The 22536-nt window shown below is 43.5% G+C and overlaps 2 protein-coding genes across 2 annotated transcripts; both read right to left on the bottom strand.

Moving 5' to 3' along the window:
* Positions 1-40: 40 nt before the first annotated feature.
* bsdc1 (BSD domain containing 1) lies at positions 41-12553 on the bottom strand. The gene is made up of 11 exons (XM_048228445.1): positions 12503-12553; positions 11804-11861; positions 11543-11659; positions 11239-11406; positions 10819-10873; positions 9809-9924; positions 8522-8590; positions 3548-3641; positions 2696-3289; positions 2323-2426; positions 41-2084 (listed from the first exon to the last, which is right to left on the bottom strand). The coding sequence occupies exons 1-11, from the start codon at positions 12511-12513 to the stop codon at positions 2052-2054; spliced, it is 1419 nt and encodes a 472-aa protein (XP_048084402.1). The 5' UTR covers positions 12514-12553; the 3' UTR covers positions 41-2051.
* A 7950-nt stretch (positions 12554-20503) lies between these two features.
* On the bottom strand, positions 20504-21767 carry olig4 (oligodendrocyte transcription factor 4). Its single transcript, XM_048228411.1, has one exon. The coding sequence runs from the start codon at positions 21682-21684 to the stop codon at positions 20845-20847; it is 840 nt and encodes a 279-aa protein (XP_048084368.1). The 5' UTR covers positions 21685-21767; the 3' UTR covers positions 20504-20844.
* Between the last annotated feature and the right edge of the window lie 769 nt (positions 21768-22536).

The following is a 22536-nucleotide window of genomic DNA, read 5'->3' as shown; positions in this document are numbered from 1 at the left end:
GACTAATATCTACATTAATATTTGAACACAGACCAGCATATGTCATGAGATTTGTTTTAATGACACTAGTTTGAAAAATAGAACTGGAAATATAATCACTTAAAAAAATCAACAGCTTCCAACCGAGTATTGTTTAAAGTGCAAATATGTAAAAGAGAGAGAAGATAAATGTGTGTGTGTGGGTGTGTTTGTGTGTGTAGTTGATGCTAGAGAGAGAAAGCAAGAGAGAGAAAGAGAGACAGAGAATAAAGACATGCAACACATATTACATTATTAGAAATAAGTATTTCTAATTAAGTTAAATCTCCCAACACATGAGACAGTCAGTGGCCAAGCATGTTGACAGCAGCAGTACAACAGTCAGTAGAGGATGATGACTTCATCGGCATGCAATACCAAGCATGGAGTTGAGACAATCAACTTCTCAATTCACTTCAGATTAGTTTACCCATCCATATTGACTGCATTCCCTCAGTGGGAAGAGCCGTTGATTTTCTGTAAATTAAAACTGAATTGCTTTTTTTTTTGCTGTTTTAATTAATTTCTGTAATTAAAACTGAATTGCATTCACATTAGTGTCAAATCTGAAGAGAAATCCAAAACAATGGTGCATCTGGGACATAAAAGGACAAAAAAAGGAGCAAATAATATTTCCTTATCACTACATCCAGTGTAATCAGCTAGGGCTGAAGGAACCATTGTCACTTAAGCTCTGTGTCTAGGGGGTCTTGTGTGAATGGGACACAATTAGCAAAACCTTCAAACTTGCTTTCCAGAGCACAGCATATCCTCATCTGTGACTCTTTGTGGATCTGCTCCACATGATTTTCTTTTTCTTATTGCATCACAATAGATGTCAGAGAGAGAGAGAGAGAGAGAGAGCGCTGTAAGCCATCAGACAACAGCCATATCATCTGAGGAGAACATCGGACAACTGACAAGAGGGGGTGAAAAAAAAAGACATCAGACAGTAGACCAGATCTTGCATCATGTTGCAATCAATATTACAAATGTTACGCAGTTGTCATTTCCTCACCCAGTGAACAGGAGAACTTAGACATGAAGACATAATGTGAATGATGCAACAAGTACTGGCTGTGTTTAGTCAACTCATAATTTTTTTTTCTTTAGACAAAACACATTCTTTGTCTCCCAAGGCCGCCATGTTGCTGATTGGTGACTGTACTTTATAAACATTTCAGGACTTTCAATGTTCTGCCAGTCCATGAAGCCAAAGTCCTTTTTGCACTTTGACCTAGCATGAGACAGGAGGTTATTACCGGTAGTAATTCATATCATAGACAAAAGATAAACAGAGGAAAAACACTCCAGAACACCACTGGAAGAAAAGAAAAAAGAAAAGGTACATATATTCATATTTGAGCTTAAAGGAGCTTTTTTCTGCTATCTTCTGGAGGCAACAAGCAGCATTACAGTCAATGGCTATTAGAAAGCCTGAAGCCGGAACCCTTTCTTCTTGGGGTAGTGTTGGCATAACACACCTACTGTACATAAAATGGATTCTTTTTTATCATTATTATCATATTTATGCTTTGAAGGAGGACAGGAACTATGGCAACCACTCCGTTGTATGCCGGTATGACTCGCGCACTGGCTGATCCGTCTCTGCTCAAAAGTGTTAGTCAGATGTGGAAGCTACCAGCCCCAATGCTAAAGTAGGCTCTAAGGCTTACTACTACCCCATTACCCACAAACACACCCTTTAGAGAAGCAGTGGGCCACTAAAACACTGGCCGCACAAAATGGCCGCTGGGGCAATGCAAGATGGGAGCTGACCTTTATTGCGATGACAGGGCAGAGGAAGGGGGATGAAGGTGGCGAGTGATCCGTGTGAACGCACCTGTGTGTGTGTGTACACGCGCCCGTGTGTGTGTGTGTGTGTGTTTGTGTATATTTTTGTTTTGTGGAGTGGCACTGTATTTGCTGATGACAGTGGGCTGAGAAGGTCAGTAAGCATGTAGTCTGCAGCTGCAACTCGTCTCGATGGGGCAGGGTGGGACAATAAATCCTTGGTTGGTCAGTCTTCCAGTTTAGTCCCAATTTTCCCAGTCCTCGTCCTCCAACTGCCACAGACAGAGAGAGAGAGAGAGAGAGAGAGAGAGAGAGAGAGAGAGAGAGAGAGAGAGAGAGAGAGAGAGGGGAACAGCATTCAAGGAACTGGATGAGAGTGTGTGTGTGTGTGTGTGAGATGTGTACTTTTGGTTAAAATCATGCCTTTTGAAATATTTCCAAAAATATCACTCAGAAAAGATGAGACTTGAGTGTGAGTGTAGGGATAATGGTAAGCCAATGGGCGCTCACCTCTGCAGTGCCGTCCACCTTAGACAGGGCCATCTGCACCTCCTCCTCTGTCATGTCCAAGTCAAAGTCCTTTTCCCAGTCCTCACTGACATCTGTGCTGGAGCCTAATAGACACACACACACACACACACACACAAACACACACACACACACACACACACACACACAAATGCACACACTCTTCTGATCACAAACTAAACACTTCAATCTGTATTATTGCCACCGCATGTCTGTTAGCAAATACATAGGTAGGGTCAGTTTTAATTTTTGTAGACTCAGTTTATCGATGCTTGAACTGGAGTATTCTCAGAGACTCAGGAATGTACAAATGTGCCACAGCCCACAGCAATAGAAAAGTGATCATCTCTCTCACCTTTTTTGCCATTGTTGGAGGGTGTGGACTTGCCGCTGTCCGAGTTCAGTTCAAACACTCTCAGGTCCTGTGGTCCGTCCTCTCTGGTGGTCTCCGTCCTGGCCGTGGGCGCTGCCGGGGGCTGCTCCTCTGAGGGTGGCCCATCCCTGACCACCTCCAGCTGGGGAGCACTCTGCCGCTCTCCTCCTGTCTGCTGCTGCTGCTGCTGCTGCTCCTCTGGGCTCTCCTCCACCTCCTCCTCCACCTCCACCTCCTCCAGGCTGGCCTCGCTCAGCCTCAGACTCAGCTCCTGGGCCAGGGGCTGTGGAGGGGACGCGGTTGCGGGCATGGGCATGGGCATGGGCACGGGCACAGAGCTGGGCAGGGCCTCCAGCTGGGTGGGCAGGCTGACGCTGTCGCTGCTGAGCGAGGGCGTGACGTCCGAGGCGTGGCCTGGGGAGAAGGCACCCTGACTGGTTGAGGGCGACACGGAGATATGGGGGGCCGTCAGGGCCAGGGGGGTGGAGGAGACGGGGGACAGGGAGGTGCGGGTGGGGTCATCCAGGGGTGGGGTGAAGTCCAGACGAGATGTGGAGGTGGCCCCTAGAAAGTCATCTGAGGAGAAGGAGACAGGGGTAAGAGAGAGGGAGAGAGGGGGGGGTGAATGAGTGAGTGACAGAGGGTATGTAGAGAATGAGGGTAACAGAGCAGAGCACAAAAGAGCAAATCCCAGAAAAAAAGATGAGGGCCAAAGAGAAAAAAGCAATTCACTTCCCCGTATCCAGCAAGAATGTCTGCCTTTGTAACCTTTAGCTGTAACCTTTGTGGTGACTTGTTAAGTGCCACTGTAGTCCTTCCTCCCCCTTGACTCACCCTCTTCCTCCTCCTCCCAGCCCAGACTTTCTCGCTCAGAACGGTGAGCTGTCTGCTCCGCTCTCTGCTTCAGCGCCACTCTCCGGGCCTCCTCCTGCAACACACACACACACACACACACACGTTACTACAGAAAGCCAAAGCAAATGTGTAGAATGTCTATCTACTGTGGGTTTTTTTAAGCCATGATGAAGCATTCACAACTCATTCACTATTTGAAGAGCAGTGCTTTGAAGAGCTATTTGAAAAGCAGTGTTTTGTTGTAACACAGCCTAATCACCACTAGAGGGACTAAAAAGCACTTCATACTCACACTTGACACCAGGGGCTTATGACGCCGGGAGGACAGGAAAGTCACTTAACAATGGAACACAGGAGAGAGGGCTCAAAACAAAAGTGTCTCTAAGACTGACATGGAGGGGGCACGAGGGGTCAAGCCCTCAGACAGACAGGGTTACCTCTGTAAGGGTTCGCTACACTGTACAACAAAGCAGACATCAGGAGCAGTTCAACTAATCAAACAAAGCTAATCGAACTATGGACAATGGTTTCTCTGTCCATCTTCTGCTATGTTTGGCTGAATGATATGAGACACCAGGTAACCTACAAAACCATTACCTCTAGCCATTTCCCTGTGGCCTGCATGGTGGAAAGAATAATAAGGACTTGTGACTTGGAGAGCAGCTAAAGAGTCTACACAATCTAACCTTTTCATCTCAGGGAAATGTTAAAAGCAACACTATGTAAAACTAGATGTACCGCATAGCGGTACAAAATATGACCGCCGCTCAGTCCTGTACATCCGTTCCGCGAAAATAAATCACACTTCAATTTGTCTCCATATTTTACTCCATCCCCCACTCTTGAAACTTTTGTGTATGCTTGTTTGGCATGCATGAGTGTGTAAAAGCGGCTGCACAGAAAGTAGCCTACTGGTGCTGAAAAGGTGAATAGATTGTAGAATAGCCAAAGAAGATGTAGCATTGTTATAAAACCTTTAAAATCTCTAAACAATCACAAGTAGGGCAGTTCATCACAGTTCATCCATTGCAACTGGATTGATGAAAGGTCACTTACACCTGTAGGCTACATTGTATTTGGGAAAAGCAAAAGGTATCAGCATAATGTTATTTATTTATTTGTTTTTTTTATTTTTTATGTATTTATAAACAAAAACATCTCTGTCAGTTCCATGCCGTTTTCAACAGCTATCAAAAACAAAAGGTCATTTTGGATGGATGGATTTTTTTGTGAATGTTTCTTCTTCTACATAAGATTTGTGTCATCTTTAGTTCATGTAATACTTTATTGTCAATGCACAAATTAAGTAACAGTAGTCTGAAACGTTATTGTTAATGCACAAATTAAGTAACAGTAGTCTGAAACGAAATGCTGTTTTACATCTAACCAGTGGTGCAAATAACTGACATGTCCAAATGGGCCTTGATGAAATGCGTAAGCTAGACTGTTCATACACATTTTAACGGGCCAAAGTTGAAGAGCTTTTGTCCGTTATTGTTCGTGCAAATATAGGCTGATTCATGTTCCCTTGCATTGTTTAACTGAGGTCCATGGCTAGTCTGGCTTTCATCAGACCAAGCTCAATCTTTTAAGAAATCAAAAAAAAAAATAAATAGCGGGCAGATCAGGCTGGGTTCACGAGCCTAGTCCATAGGCACCCGATATTGTTTAATTTTCGATTGAGATATACACGCTCTGGCTATTCTAAATGCAAAATGCATCAGGGGAGTTATGACAAAACGGTAACTAACAAACTAGATCCTAATTGAAAGCTGTTAGCTTCCCTAAGCTACAGGTAGGATTATAAGGTAGGCCTATTTACAACATAAATTGTCAATAGGCTATGCTGGCGACACAAATAAAATCTCCTTTGAAACCAATGGCTTCGCCTTTACAGTATCGTTTAACTTAAACTGTCATATCGTGGCGAAAAGTTGTAATAACATTCCGCGAGCTCCATGAGTCAAGGAAAGCGAATGAAGTAGCCACTTCTAAATGGGACCCACTACACAGTAGCTTAAGGTGTTTTGCTAAAGCAGCCATAATGAAATGAAGGTGTCATTGTTTGGATACTTCACACACACGTGCTTTTTTAATTTTCACAGACTACAACTACCAAGCTGTAATCAAAGCACATCGATTCCCCTCTCACACCCTGCACGCACTTAAAACAAAATAAACAGGCGTCTCAGTCTCACGCATGTATAGGCAAAACTGTATCAGACCCGTGTAACGTTGGTAAATCTTCCATTGCACAGAATGATTTTGTAGCACGTGCAATAAATGACAGTCGAAAGATACAAACAGTGCTGCTATACATTTGCTTTGGTATAACCGCATTTATAGTTTTCTACAAATGCAATCAATCAAATGCCTCCATCACTCAACCAACATAACGGTAACATTACCTAGGTCCTTATTGATATTACAAGATTAACATTACCTGCAGTAAAAACCAAGCATGTCCGATAAACATCCTCAGATTTATTTCGCTTCAAGAAGAAATGGGAATTACACTTCATGTGAACATCGCCCTATCCTTATTAGATGTTAAGCTCGCGGTAAATTACAGTCCTTGTAGGAAGCGTCCATTGTTTTTCCAACCCACTTTTAACTTCCAACAAAATTACGCCTCACTGCAACGAGCGCCATCTAGTGGACAAACAACTACTTCTAAAAGCCAATACTGAAAATGCAGCCATGATGATGATGATGAATATTTATTTTGGCTTTCTTTTTTAATCCTATTGAATTTGTAATTATGTATCGGCCGTTCTAATACTGATAGTATATGGGTGCCTGTGTGTGTGCATGTGTATATGTGTGCACCGCCATTTACAGGCCAATGAGTGTACAGTCACTAAATGTACACATAACCTAATTTTTAGACCCCCATGGATGAAATTCTGAAACTTGGCATACCCCCAGAGAATGCCAGGTCAATCATACACATAAAATTTGGTGCAGTTCTGAACATCATAACTGAAGATAAGGCGATTAAAGCAGAATAATATTGCATTTTCATTTTTTACGGGGGGTGGGGGTGCAAATCACAAATGAGTGATTATGAGCCAGGTTGATGTGGGCCCTTGAGACCAACATACCATAAAAGATTCTTCATCCTCAGTGCCACGGTTCAGGTAGTTATTTAGGAAAAACTGTTTTTTTTTTTTTTTGCGGTTCAGGGGGCCCAGGGGGGGGGGGGGGCAGGGGGGGGGGGGGTGGTGGTGGTCCCCGGGGACGAAATGAAATTTTTCCGTAAAAGTCTAGTGGGGCTACATACCCACCAAATTTCATGTACCCCGGTGGTTCGGTGTCCCGGGTATCAATGACCAAAAATTCAGGGAGTAGATGGCGGGGGGAAAAATTCTTGAATTGTGTGCATGTGTGCGTGTACAAATTTATGTTTATGTGTGTGGGTGTGTGTGTGTGTGTGTATGTGCGTGCTTGTGTGTTTGCCTGCGTATGTGTGTTTGTGCATGTGCATGCATACGTACATATGTCTACTGTGTGAGTATGCGTCATACGTATGATTACTGTAAATGTATGTGTGTGCGTGTGTATCTGTTTATGCACATGTGTGCACATGGAATGGGTTAACATGACCCCTGGAGGCAAACATACGGAAAAAATTGGTCATCCTAGGCCCTACAGTTCTCAAGACATTCACAGAGAACTGTGTCTGCCCCTACCCTCCTTTCAGGGGGGTCCAGTCCAGCGGGGCTACAGATCAAAACAAAGAATGACGGTTCCATGCTATCCATGTGGGGGTACATGCCCACCAAGTTTTGTGTACCCGGTCTTTCAGTGTCCGGGAATCCTTGTTGGTGTGCGCCACTAAATGTACACATAAATTATTTTATTGTAAGGCCCCCATGAACGAAAGTACACAAAACTTGGCATGCATTCGGAGGGTGTCATAATGATCCTACACTTTTAATTTAAATTGCAGTTTTGACCTTGTCAGCCAGAGATATTGTGATGAAAACACCTAATTTTTTTTGCTTTTTAATTTTTAACTAGGTGGCGCTATACATGAAATAAGTGGTAATGGGATGGGTTGACATGCCCCTTAAGACCAACATACATAAAAAGGTGGACCTCCTAGGCCCCACGGTTCTCGAGATATTCACAGAAAACTGTCTCCCGCCACCTACAGGCCAGTTGGTGTATAGTAACATTAATTTATTTATTGTGTGGCCCCCCCATGAACGGAATTCCACAAAACTTGGCGTGCATACAGAGGGTGTCATAATGATCCTACACTTCCAATTTCGTGCAGTTTTGACTATGTTAAGTCACAGATACCTTCAATTACAACACCTCATTTTTACTTTTTTGTGTTTAACTAGGTGGCTTATACATGAAATGAGTGGTTATGGAATGGGTTGACATGGCCCCTTGAGATCAACATACAAAAAAAAAATGGTCCTCCTAAACCCTACGGTTTTCGAGATATTCACAGAAAACTGTATCTGTTTTCGGGGGGTCCAGTCCAGCGGGGGGGCTACAGATCAAAACGAAAAACGATGGTTCCATGCTATCCATGTGGGGTTACATGCCCACCAAGTTTTGTGCACCCGGTCTTTCAGTGTCCGGGAATCATTGGACGGAAATTTGGACAAAAAAAAAAAAAAAAAAAAAAGAAAAAAAAAAATCTGACTAAACCTATAGTGTTCTATCATAATGACAGAACTCAATCTGATGATACACTGACTTATAACAGGGAGAATGGCGGCAGTAATTGCCGCTGTGCACCCAGAAAACCATTTGTCAAGGTACCCCCTTAGCATCATTTCCCAAAAATAATGACACTAAGGGCATACCCTGTACATTGAGTTTGGCAAGAGGCAAATACCACCTCTTCTGTTATTTTAAAGCTTTAGATGTCTGACCGGTAAGAGTGCAGTACACAATCACTGAAGGGAACTCTCATATTGGACGAGACCATACCTGCTCGAGCTGAAAGACCTTGTAGAAGTACCGCTGCCAGAACTCTGCGTGGGCCACAGCCGCAGGTACCTGGACATGGACAGGGATCACAGGTTATTTCAAAACAACTTCCTGTGCTTCATCACTGCAGAGTGCTGCAACAGTTGCAGGCCCAAGTTTTGATACTAAGAGGGCAAGAGCAAAATGAAAAGCACAGCACCCATCTTCTTCACTCAAACCCAGGTTATGGGTGTTTGGTGGGATGACAAAAAGTCACAAACTGGAAACTGGTGCTAACAATGTAATAAAACCCTGCTTGGTTGACATAATATCAAAGCATGTTAGTGAAGATGTCATTCACTGTCATTTTTCATCAACATTTTCTAATGATTTGACAAATTTGTTCAAAACGGACTATAGGCCACAGAATGCTCTTCAGGCAGCTCATATATTTCCAGTGGAGCGTCAGTGTACGGGTAACTTCTGTTATATTCTGCTCCTTTTGTGTTCACGGACACTGAATATCTTGTTTATGCCCAACAGGCATAAATCCTTCAGCATCTTAACATGCTCATTTACTAAGTGCAACACCCAAACGTGTCCGTGTAAACAGGGACGCTAAAACAACGCTAAAAACCATCCAGGAAGTGCCTGGCATAGGGAACTGAAATTGTCCTAACAACTCTCAGAGTGCTATTAGTCAACCGTTACTAGGTCGTCATAATATCATACTGTCAACTGACAATTAAGCTTATCAATTATGATGGAATGACACTCTTATGCTATTGGACCCTGACTGCGTTAATCATTAAGAGAGATGTTTAAATAGCAAAAGATGACACATGTTGGAGTGTCATATCTCGTAGTGAAATAAGAATATTCATCAGAGTTTGTATAGATTACCCTCTTACCTAGGCCCTCATGGCAGAGAGCAATTTCAAGCTCTTTAATCTCAAATCTGCAGCTAGGTGAGTGTCATGTCATGCAGCATATGGGTGCTCTACAACCAATTATTTTTGTGAAACTTCGCGAATCTGTAATCTGTAGTAGCGCCCCATATATTGGCCATGTGCTGTCAATATGAACTAACTGGCTTGAATATTCTTATTTGTCCACTACTCTTCATATCCTGAAGAAAATGGACAGATTCTAAGATGGTAAGTTTCTACCAGTGGGCATATCTAAAAGTTGCTATTAATGCCAATGTTCATGAAAAGTGTTCATGAACGTTGGCATTAATAGCAACTATTAAAGCGAACAACCTATTTGGGGGTGAAACCACAAGAGCAAGGGGTGCGTTGAGTGTACCATTTTAGTGTAGAGGGCCCGGATAGATGGGCTGTTGACCAGGAGGTCAGAGATCTCTGCTTTCTTATCCTCCAGGCTGAAGCTGCAGAGCCAGGCATCAAACTGCTCTGGAGGGCCTACAGACACACAAGGACCAACGTTTCACTTCACACAGAAAATAACACCTTCTCTCAACACAAACTAAACATGTGCAAGTGTAGTATACAAATACTGAACGATATGCTGCACTAGGTATCAAGCCCAACCATCATAGAGTTACTTATTTTATAACTATTCTATTCAATCTATTCTATATAACGAAATCTATTCAATCACGAGTTGACGACTCGAAGAGGCAGCCTTAGAAAAAAATTCAGGTGAAACGCCTGCAGCTGCAGGCAGAGCACACAACAAAAATAGACATCACTGACACATACCAAACAAAACGGAGCTCAAGAGCACACTGTAAGCGAGGGCTCCAGGGCGAGCGTGTGAATCAGGGTTTGTAATGATGAAAGACGCTGCTGTGCTCCATGTGTATCTGCCTTAAGGGCCTCCAGGCTGTCCAATATCCAGCCACATGAGTACGTGTTAGCAAGAATGGCAAATATCCCTCTCTCCAACTTGCTAGCGGCCTTTTTGTCTTTGCAGTCATCTGCTGCTCATGACTGATTAAACATAGACTTTTATTTTAATACACGCCAATGTAAAACAGATAATTTAGTGCTATTCTGATCCACTGGCAATGAATGCCATTTGGCAAACTGTGGTTATGAGTACAATTTTAATAATGAGTGTTAAGAGTGTTCGCCATTACTTTAGTGAGACATACTAAAATGTTCACAATGAAAGCCTCTGTTGTTATATATATATATATATATATATATATATATATATATATATATATATATATATATATATATATATATATGTGTATGTGTGTGTGTGTGTGTGTACTTGGTGACCCTGGCCAGTCCAGGTAAACACTATAAAGATTTCACACTGCAGGGTAAAATGGGCAGCTTTCTTACCATCAGGCTCATTGCAGTATGTAGCCGGATCTGCCTGCAAACTGTAGAGACGTGCCTACAACAGAGAGATACATCATTTCTATACACTAGTACTATACACTTAATTTATATATCGTACAGAATATTTTACAAACACACACACACAGGGATTTGCATGGGGCAAACACTTTAAAACTTACATTAAAGAACAACATTTACATGAGCACACATAATAAAACACTCCAGTAGCCTAAGGCACTACAACATCACATGATCTACAGCTGGCTTCCTAACTAACTCCTAATTAAACAGACTAGCAAATATTCTCCTAAAAACGTTGTTTACACCAAACCAACTGGTCCTGCAACTTCATTTTGAAAAGATGGCTGGATAACCCCCACTCTCAGCAACTGCCACTTATCAGCCCCACAAATAACTCACCTTGGTGCTGTCATACACCTCTGTTGTGCCTGCAGGCGTAGCCACCAGTGTGATGACATCACAGTCAATGGTTTTGTCTGGTGGAGGTGCAAGGGTGTCAGTGATGACCCCCAGAATGTTGGACAGGCTCTTCTTCACTTTCTCTGAGGTATCTGCAGAGCCTTCCACCTGAGGAAAATTAGCCACCATAACATTATGTCAAGTTGCTGGTCAACAGACTAAGGTCAATTTATGTCCGAACGGGCACGCGAGTGGTAAAATATGACCCAAATCTTAAACGTTAAATCCTCTTCGTAATACCTACAGCTAGTTTGCTTCTGACGGCGTTGGCAGTGGCGACGATAGAGCAAGCAGTGTCATGTTGGACCACGTTGGAGAATTCGGCCAAATCTCGTTTGATAAACTCATATGCTTCAGAGGACTGTAGGAAGAAGCAAACTTGGCTTAGATGATTTGACAGATAGGCTAATGCTGTCAGTCAATCAAGGTTCCCAGACTACACAAATTACTCACAACACATTTGGTTGCAACACGAGGTTAATCTGATCAACGCATTAATGCTTACCTTGTCTTTAACGGCTTGGAAGCTTTGCTGGAGCCAGCCTCCCCACCAACTTCCTTCCCTGGAACCATAAGGCACGATGACGTGGGAGAAATTAACATCGGCTGTCTGTTTTAAACAGCTAGTTAACGCGCTGATGTTCACATTTTGATGGTGCCACATATCTAAATGCTTCTAATATTCTACTGTTTTAAACATTGCTCCTGAAGCTTGCAAACATGACTTGTTTGGCCTGTAGCTAAACAAATGTCGTCGGGTAGCTTCGTTAGCTGCTAGCGACAATGCTAACGTTACAGCGGCCAACTAGCTAGCGAGTTATCCTACTCGCTTGGTGGTTTTGATTTAACTCGTTGGAATCGTATGAACTAATGTCATTATTAATGTAAAAAAAAAAACATTTCAAATATAAATAAGATCATTACTGTTATAAACATGAATCGAGTAATTGAACGCAATATTTCACAATCAATCTGTCTGATCAGTAACGTTGCTGCAATATTTTTGTAAACAAACCAAGAGGCGACTTCCTACTCCCGACAACCAGACAAACGCAGTTTAATACCATGACACACATTTGCATGTTCCAAACAATTTAAGAGATACATATAAACACTACAAGATGCATAAACCTGTCTTGAATCATGGATAAGTCAAAAGGACACTTTTAAAAACAAAACAAGTATTTGACGACTTAAAACTCACCCTTCAGCCATCTTCAGAGCATGACATCATCAGCGTCTCCGACCCTTGACCCCGGCACATTACAACAAAACAATGTGACAAAAATAAAATGATAACATGTCGGACTTATACGTAATTAGTATAGAAACGTGTATAATTTATCTCGACGTGTTTAAGAATAAAAACTAAATTGTTTTCAACAAAAGAACTTTACCACGGACAGATTGGGTACGGTGTCCGAGAAGGATCAAGCGATGCGGTTTTGTCCGTCTCTTCAAGTCGGCCTAGTGCCTAGAATAGATCATAGGGTGCATGAGATCTTGTTGGAGAAATGAGATGTCAAGAGACGTCAATTACTGACGATACTGACTGTGCGCATCACCTCTTAGTCTAGAATAAACAGACACGCAAATTGCAGAGAATATGAATTTACCAAAGCCTACAAATATATGAACATGGATATTCCCACTAATTGACCCTGATAACTAGAATGTTTGATAGTTCTCGAGACATAAATGAATACGTATTATACAATGTGTGAACAAAACAGACATGAACATAAAAAAAAAAAAAAGTTTGCATGGTAGGCTAGTTTATGATAATTCCAGCAAAGATGCTGTCTTGGTCTATCGACTAATTATTATCGCTAATACTGTAAATCCTTACGAAATTTTCGGAAACCGAAAGTTGACAAACGTGGCAGGGAACTTTCCACCTTGACAGCTTGGACCAATGATCGCACAATTCCGACTGAAAACGCATCCTCACGCATCCTTGCGTTTCCTCGCATATCGGCCCTCTCTCCTCGTTCTCATCTCCTCTGGTTGCAATCAAAGAGTATAGAAGTTGAAATTATGGCAATTATATTTGATATTTTCACTGTGTCTCAGGTGCAGCCTTGATGCCTGCACGTAGGTACCCTGCCCCTTGGGGAGAGTATTTTTTTCCAGTTGCTCTGTTTCACACAATCAGTGATGATTTCTCACATAATGAAATTGACAAGAGGAGTTTATCAGGTAATTAGAATCCCAACTGCTCCATATGGATAAAGCCAAATTAATGTTCTCTGATATACCCAGCTGAGCATCCAAGCACACTATGTGCTTGTCTCTGCATGCGTGGGAGAGTGTTTGTGAGCTCTGACATCCACCTGAGCCCTCTTGTTATATCACAAATGTGTGTGTGTGTGCGTGTGCATGTGCATGCATGTGTGTGAGCGTGTGTTTGTGTGTGTGTGTTGACTACAAGCGGCCAGACCAGCTGGGTGTCACCCTAATCAGTATAGAGAGCAGAAAGCACACAGGGGTCAGAGCGCAGACTTCTGGAAAAAGCCTTCTCCCCTAATTGAACGTCTTCTGAATCCAGACGCTGCACAATATGTGCGTATGCTTGGCAATATGGCTACCCACCCTTAGACCCATCCCACCCTTCAATCCCACTAATTGGGTCTTTCAGTTCACTAATTAACTGCCCTGGCCAGCCCTTTGCTCACCAGTGCTGTGCATTCACGTGTTTTATTGATCAGAACCCTTTTCATTCAATTGGATGCATACATCTCCATTTTGAGCAAAGGAGGCAATCAGCTCATGTGCTGTCTAAAAAGACTGGTGGCTCTTGTATGGATATCCCTGCATGTTGCTTTTAGTGATTTCGCTGTCTTACTAAGCTTGTTAAAACTAGATGTACCGCATAGCGGTACAAAATATGACCGCCGCTCAGTCCTGTACATCCATTCCGCGAAAATAAATCACACTTCAATTTGTCTCCATCTTTTACTCCATCCCCCACTCTTGAAACTTTTGTGTATGCTTGTTTGGCATGCCTGAGTGTGTGTGTGAGGCTGCACAGAAAGTAGCCTACTTGTGCTGAAAAGGTGAATAGATTGTAGAATAGCCAAAGAAGATGTAGCATTGTTATAAAACCTTTAAAATCTCTAAACAATCACAAAGTAGGGCAGGTCATCACAGTTCATCCATTGCAACTGGATTGATGAAAGGTCACTTACACCTGTAGGCTACATTGTATTTGGGAAAAGCAAAAAGTATCAGCATAATGTTATTTATTTATTTATTTATTTTTTTATGTATTTATAAACAAAAACATCTCTGTCAGTTCCATGCCGTTTTCAACAGCTATCAAAAACAAAGGTCATTTTTGGATGGATGGATTTTTTGTGAATGTTTCTTCTTCTAGATAAGATTTTAGTCATCTTTAGTTCATGTAATACTTTATTGTCAATGCACAAATTAAGTAACAGTAGTCTGAAACGTTATTGTTAATGCACAAATTAAGTAACAATAGTCTGAAACGAAATGCTGTTTTACATCTAACCAGTGGTGCAAATAACTGACATGTCCAAATGGGCCTTGATGAAATGCGTCGCTAGACTGTTCATACACATTTTAACGGGCCAAAGTTGAAGAGCTTTTGTCCGTTATTGTTCGTGCAAATATAGGCTGATTCATGTTCCCTTGCATTGTGTATCTGAGGTCCATGGCTAGTCTGGCTTTCATCAGACCAAGCTCAATCTTTTAAGAAATCAAAAAATAAATAGCGGGCAGATCAGGCTGGGTTCACCCAGCCTAGTCCATAGGCACCCGATATTGTTTAATTTTCAGATTGAGATATACACGCTCTGGCTATTCTAAATGCAAAAATGCATTAGGGAGTTAAGACAAAACTGTAACTAACAAACTAGATCCTAATAGAAAGCTGTTAGCTTCCCTAAGCTACGGGTAGGATTATAAGGTAGGTCTATTTACAACATAAATTGTCAATAGGCTATACTGGCGACACAAATAAAATCTCCTTTGGAAACCAATGGCTTACGACTTACAGTATCAAGCGGACTTAAACTGCCATATCGTGGCGAAAAGTTGTAATAACATTCACGCAGTTCCATGAGTCAAGGAAAGCGCGAATGAAGTAGCCACTTCTAAATGGGACCCACTACACAGTAGCTTAAGGTGTGTTGCTAAAGCAGCCATAATGAAATGAAGGTGTCATTGTTTGGATACTTCACACACACGTGCTTTTTAATTTCACAGACTACAACTACCAAGCTGGAATCAAAGCACATCGATTCCCCTCTCACACCCTGCACGCACTTAAAACAAAATAAACAGGCTGCCTCAGTCTCACGCATGTATAGGCAAAACTGTATCAGACCCGGTTAACGTTGGTAAATCTTCCATTGCACAGAATGATTTTGTAGCACGTGCAATAAATGACAGTCGAAAGATACAAACAGTGCTGCTATCCATTTGCTTGGTATAACCGCATTTATAGTTTTCTACAAATGCAATCAATCAAATGGGCCTCCATCACTCAACCAACGCTAACGGTAACATTACCTAGGTCCTTATTGATATTACAAGATTAACGTACCTGCAGTAAAAACCAAGCATGTCCGATAAACATCCACACTTCATGTGAACATTGTCCTGTCCTTATTAGATGTTCGCTGCGGTAAATTACAGTCCTTGTAGGAAGTGTCCATTATTTTTTCAACCCACTTTTAACTTCCAAAAAAATTACGTCTCACTGCAACGATGCGCCATCTAGTGGACAAACGACTACTTATCGCCAAAACTGAAAATGCAGCCATGATGATGATGATGATGAATATTTTGGCTTTCTTTTGATCCTATTGAATTTGTAATTATGTATCGGCCGTTCTAATACCGATAGTATGTGGGTGCCTGTGTGTGTGCATGTTTATATGTGTGCACCGCCATTTACAGGCCAATGAGTGTACAGTCACTAAATGGACACATAACCTAATTTTTTTAGCCCCCCCCATGGATGAAATTCTACGAAACTTGGCATACCCCCAGACCCCCAGAGAATGCCAGGTCAATCATACACATAAAATTTGGTGCAGTTCTGAACATCTTAACTGAAGATAGGGGCGATTAAAGCAGAATAATATTGCATTTTCATTTTTTACCGGGGGGGGCAAATCACAAATGAGTGATTAAGAGCCAGGTTGATGTGGGCCCTTGAGACCAACATACCATAAAAGATTCACAGAGAACTGTGTCTGCCCTACCCTCCTTTCGGGGGGTCCAGTCCAGCGGGGGGGGCTGCAGATGAAAACAAAAAATGACGGTTCCATGCTATCCATGTGGGGGTACATGCCCACCAAGTTTTGTGTACCCGGTCTTTCAGTGTCCGGGAATCCTTGTTGGTGTATCGTCACTAAATGTACACATAAATTATTTTATTGTAAGGCCCCCATGAACGAAAGTACACAAAACTTGGCATGCATTCAGAGGGTGTCATAATGATCCTACACTTTTAATTTCGTGCAGTTTTGACCTTGTCAGCCAGAGATGTGGAGATGAAAACACCTAATTTTTTGCTTTTTAATTTTTAACTAGGTGGCGCTTTACATGAAATAAGTGGTAATGGGATGGGTTGACATGCCCCCTTAAGACCAACATACAATTAAAAGGTGGACCTCCTAGGCCCTACGGTTCTCGAGATATTCACAGAAAACTGTCTCCGGCCACCTACAGGCCAGTTGGTGTATAGTAACATAAATTAATTTATTGTGTGGCCCCCCATGAACAGAATTCCACAAAACTTGGCGTGCATACAGAGGGTGTCATAATGTTACTACACTTCCAATTTCGTGCAGTTTTGACTATGTTAGGTCACAGATACCTTCAATTACACCACCTCATTTTTACTTTTTTGTGTTTAACTAGGTGGGCTTATACATGAAATGAGTGGTTATGGAATGGGTTGACATGGCCCCTTGAGATCAACATACAAAAAAAAATGGTCCTCCTAAACCCTACGGTTTTCGAGATATTCACAGAAAACTGAAAAAAAAAAAAAAAAAAAAAAAAATCTGACTAAACCTATATGTCCGCCGGCCAGCTCCGGGCGGTCATAATAACTTAGATCAGTGACACTACACATAACAGTGATGTTTTCAGGATTGAGTCTTGACAACCTAAAAAATGGACACATAAAACCTGGAGCCTGAGAGAAAGTGGAATAGAGCATTATGTCCAATATTCCAATATGTGGTTTAATGTTCTGCATTTCTCACGAGTAGGTCAATCTGACATTAAAAGTGTGCTCCTACTATAAGTTGTGAGTTACCCTGTATGATATCTATACTGTTTTTCTAAACATAGATAATGTAAGGCGTCAGGGTTGATATCACTTCTTGTTGTCTGTTTTACGTTAAAAACCATTTGCATTAGGGTAGACTGGATGTCTCCTGACTTTGCCACTGTTACTGGTTATCTATCCTTTGCTTTTCCTTGTCTAGTTAGAGCAGCTGATGTATCTTTTGGTGAAGTCATGCTGTCTCTCCCTTGATGTGAATCATTGTAAATAAAATTCCTTTCCGGATTTTCCCTACCATTGGTCTGACTGGGTCTTCATTCATCTGTGGTATCAAAATTACCATCAAGCCTCCTGACCTCCTCCCTGCAATATATAGTTTGGCAAAACTGTGTCCTTGTTGTTCAAATCTTAGATGCATATCCATCACTCAAGGGCACAATCACACACTCACACAAAAAATGCATCCTCCCCACAGCCACCCCACCCAACCCCACCCCATTCCCAGCCCACAGTGCCCTTGCTGCGGGTTTCACGCCATCTGCTCCCAATCAGAAAACAGCAGCTTTGCACAAGTCACTGTCTCTAATTATCCACCAGAGAGCAGCGGCGGTGCAGCCCCCTGCTAATCCCCTCAATGTGTTCCGTTTCCCATTCCCACCTGTGCCTAAGAGGGAGAAGGGCCCTGGGCGGGCCTGGGTGTGGTGGTGGTGGTGGTGTTGGGGCTGCTCAGTGTCAGGGGACAGCAGGGACCAGGTGACCCAGGGAGGGAGCTCCCTTCTCTGGGCAGGCTGGCAGCTGCCTCCCCCCACTGGGGCCTTCCCCAGCTGACGGGGCTGGAGGCTTGACAGGGCGCTCTTTAGTGTGTCAATAGGCCCATAAATTAGCGGCTAAGCGCCTTTGTGCCCGGGCCGGGGAGTGTCAGCCTGGCCTGTCGGACGCGGCCTGCTGGCGGCTTGTTAGCGTGATGAAATGCCGGGTGAAGGGGGCATGTGTGTGAGACACAAGGGCCAGTCCACACACCCCCACCCTGCTCTTTGTGCTCCCCTGTGCTCCCTATTGTCCCCCGCCATTCAGGGAGAAGAGAGGAGCGTGGGGGCGAGGAGGTGAGGAGAAGCACCTCTTCATTTTCTCCTCTGATCTTTAGCATCATCACTCAGCAGATCTCTCAAGGACAAGTGTGAGCTTTACACGGCCCGACGAGACCAGGGATCAGGCCATCAAGTGCATGTGCTCTCATCGTACATCAGACTTTCAGAGCAAGTGTGCATAATGTTTGTGCATTAGGGCAATTCCATGGAAAATTACATTTTTTGTAACATCCATAACGCCAATACAATGTGATGGTATGGTATGATGTGAATGATTACATGAAATTTGAGCATTTGCTATTTTTTAAGAATGTAAATGAGAAAATATGAACAAAAAATGAATTTTATCATTCACATCATACAAATGCCAAGGCATTTCACTGGCGTTATGGATGTGACTAAAAAGTGGAATTGCCCATTATGTGCATGTACTTGTGATCTGAGTGTTCAAGCATGTGTTTTGAGTGTAAAACATGGCTTTAAATGGAGATTGCTTCTGCAATATGCAGCTTTTGTCTCTTTAGTTGCCTGATTATCTAGGTTTGCATTTATCAGTGTATTTATTAGGTTAGATACTTTCAAGACTATTTACTGTTTCTTACTGTTTCTATGTGGACTTAGCAGTCATCCGCCAGGTCCAGCACTTTTACATATTAGGTGTTGATTTACCGTAGCCTCTTTATGAGACACTCACGATTATGTTGCTTTACGCACACTTTTTAAACAAACCTCTCCAAACAAACCTTTGTCTTGTGCTGCAATGTCCCCGCTAGCCTTCCTGCGGAGCTGCAGGGCCAGATGAATGGAGTGGGAACAAAGCCGCCATGTCCCCCGCATCATTAATCACACGAGTTAAGGGCTAAGCATGTCCTGAGCTTTACAGGACGTTGATAAATCCTACGTCGGCCGCGTAAAAGGAGAGTCTGCATCCCCTGCGTGGGCAGCACAATGCTGACGCGCCAACCTGCCGGCAGCCGAGGCATAAACACACACACTCACACATACACACACATATGCACACACACACACTCACACATACACACATATGCACACAAACACACACAAACACACTCTCACACATGCATACACACACATGCACAAACGTGCGTAAAAACACATATCCACCCACTCACACACACATATATATTCATACATGTAAACTCAGATAAGACACACCAGGGAGCAAGAAAGTAATGGAAATATAAACTTTAGGGAAGCATAGAGTTGGAAGCCTCCTGTTCTAGAAAGGCCAAGAAATCACTGCAACCTTCTCCTCAAACATACTTTTATACATTATCCACATACACACATAAACTCCCTCACTACTCTCAAACACATGTGCACACACAGACACACACACACACACACACACACACACACACACACACACACACACACACACACACACAGGGCTAGTTAGCAGCTGACTCCCCTGTCTTCCTCTCCACCCTGCTGTTCTGTAGAGCGTCGCTGCTAAAGACTCAGTGTAGCCACAAGGCCTCCTGGAGCGTGCGTGTCAGACACATCTCTCTTTATCCACCGCCATGTGCTCCTCACGCACACCAACTGTGTGGAGCTGCTGACAATATGTATTCAAAGGAGGCAGATTTAGGCTTTTTTATTGTGAATGGGCTAAGGTCTTTCAAGATCTTAGAATATCTGATGAACTTTTAGGGCACAGGCTCAGAAACACCATCTATTTTCTCCCAGTTATTTGTTAGATTTAGCCAAAGGGTAATGAAAAGAAAGCTTTTTGTGTGTTTTAATTAAAACATAAATGAAACAGACAGAGAGAGAGAGAGAGTACTTTTTAGGAAGTGTTTAATTTAAGAAACTAGAATCTGAACAAGCACAACTTTTTTCCCTTTCACAACCATTCGCTTTTGAAATACAAACAACAAGATAAATTAATAGCAGCCACTCACTGTCTTGTGGGAAGTTAAAAACCAATTTGTGCTTTTCAGCTGTCCATTAAAGCCAACAGATCTTATTTTCCCAAATACTTACAAAACAATTCTTGTTCCATAGAAAAATAGCAGCGAAATATTTCACCAAAAAATTTATTTTTATGCTATACACATTATGTACAAGAGTTTGCCACCTCTCCACCAAAGATCTCCACAATCAGGCATTTCTTATGATGCACAAGTCTCTTCTCTCAGTTGGACTACAGTCACGCCCAGGCAGAGTTCACTTGCCCATGGTGAGGCTATGCAGACTGGCAGAGGAGACAGGCAGAGGCTGGCAGAGCGAGCAGGGGCAGGGCATGCCGGGGAAGTGCCTGTAGGAGGAGGCCAGGTGCAGCGGGTCCTTCAGCAGGCTGGGCAGGGCCGACGTGTGGAAACCCAGGTACCCGGCCGAGGGGGGCGAGTGTGGAGCCTGACCGGGTATGGCCGCGGGGTGATGGAGGTTGGAGGCGGTGGCGGCAGCAAGCGCAGCGGAGCTGCCCCCGAATGAGTGCAGCGACTGGGCCAGGGGCAGCAGTGAGAGCGGGGTGGACACCGGATGATGGGGTGGAGGTGGTGCAGCTGCTGTCTGTGCCTGGTGGGCAATTCGACGTGCAGCGTGGCCTTGAGCACCCCCACCACCATACACATCCCCCACCAGCTTCTTCATCTCCTCCAGGGAGCTGGACAGCATGAGGATGTAGTTCCTGGCCAGCATCAGTGTGGAGATCTTGGACAGCTTGCGGACGGAGGGGCCCTGGGCGTAAGGCATGACCTCCCGCAGCCCGTCCATGGCCGAGTTCAGGTCATGCATGCGCTTGCGCTCGCGGCTGTTCACCTTCAGCCGCAGATCCTGCAGGTCGTCCCCGGACAGGTTGGCCCGGGTGCGGCCCTTGGCCCCGGTGTTGTGCTCCTCCGTGGCCCCAGAGCTCCTCTCCATCCTGGGTTGGGAGTCGCGACTGCTCCCTTCCTTGCGGCAGTACTCCTGGAACATCTGGTTGGAGAAGAAACTGCCCATGGATGAGCCCACCACCAGCTCTGGTGAGGAGGAACGGCTGCCGATGGAACCACTGTCAGAATCCATCTCAGTAAAGGATGAAAAAAACTAAATTGACGAAGAAAGAGCAAGCTACAAAACTTTTTTCAGCAATCTGAAGAAATACCAAAAGAACACCCAAAAAATGCAGTATCAGCAAAGGGTCTCTGATGGAAAAAAAGCTAAATGAAGCTCTGGAAGCCAAAACAGTTCAAATCAGGATCCAGAGTGAGGAGAAGTTTCTAGAAGTCTTGAATGCTCTTCTCCACAAATGCAGAGATATACACACAGGCTCTCTCTCACACTCTCTCTGTCTTGTGATGTCTGCTGTGATGTGACGTCTGCTCGGCTGTCTGAGTGAAGTGTCCTGTCCCGAGCCTCCTGGGGGCCCTTTTATACCTCCGGGCCCCACAAAGGAACAATGAGACGCATAATGACACATTTAGAGATGCAGCCAATTGCAGAGGGGACACACTTTCCTTCCCCCAAAACAGACCTCCACCCCACCCCCCTCCCCTCAGCGCCAAACCCAGTAACACACCCCTGCTAATCCCCTGCCCCCCCACCCCTCGGATCAGCACACATTAACCAGCCCAGGCCTGTATTCACACACATGTGTAAAAGACCAAAGCTACACAGCAAACACTAATTAACCCATGCACAGAGCGGGAGTATCACGTGTGTGCGAAGACAGAAATCCAAAACAGACTGCGATGTGATCTACACAGTGTCAAATGGGTGTAGATTATTAGCTAATTAGCTTAGATGTTGCCACTGAGAAACGTCAAGAATTTGAGGATGATTATTGATATTAATAGCAGGGGGAGTTAATCATCGAAGTCTATAGTCATCGAAGCAAGTATTTTCATTTCATGTGCTGATTGTTGATTTGTGCGGTTT

Source organism: Alosa alosa, chromosome 19 (assembly GCF_017589495.1).
Source record: "Alosa alosa isolate M-15738 ecotype Scorff River chromosome 19, AALO_Geno_1.1, whole genome shotgun sequence".
In the NCBI taxonomy this organism is placed as follows: domain Eukaryota; kingdom Metazoa; phylum Chordata; class Actinopteri; order Clupeiformes; family Clupeidae; genus Alosa; species Alosa alosa.
Note: the sequence above shows the minus strand (reverse complement) of the source record. Positions and strands in the feature narration are given on the sequence as shown.

Bases quoted from the DNA above. Each gene is read 5' to 3' on its own strand.
- bsdc1 (XM_048228445.1), bottom strand. The intron at 11,660-11,803 runs GTAAGCATTAAT...TTCTTCCTACAG, and splicing joins TCCAAGCCGTTAAAGACAAG to TCCTCTGAAGCATATGAGTT. The intron at 2,085-2,322 runs GTGAGCGCCCAT...TGTCTGTGGCAG, and splicing joins AGGTGGACGGCACTGCAGAG to TTGGAGGACGAGGACTGGGA.
- olig4 (XM_048228411.1), bottom strand. From the start codon at position 21,684: ATGGATTCTGACAGTGGTTCCATCGGCAGCCGTTCCTCCTCACCAGAG.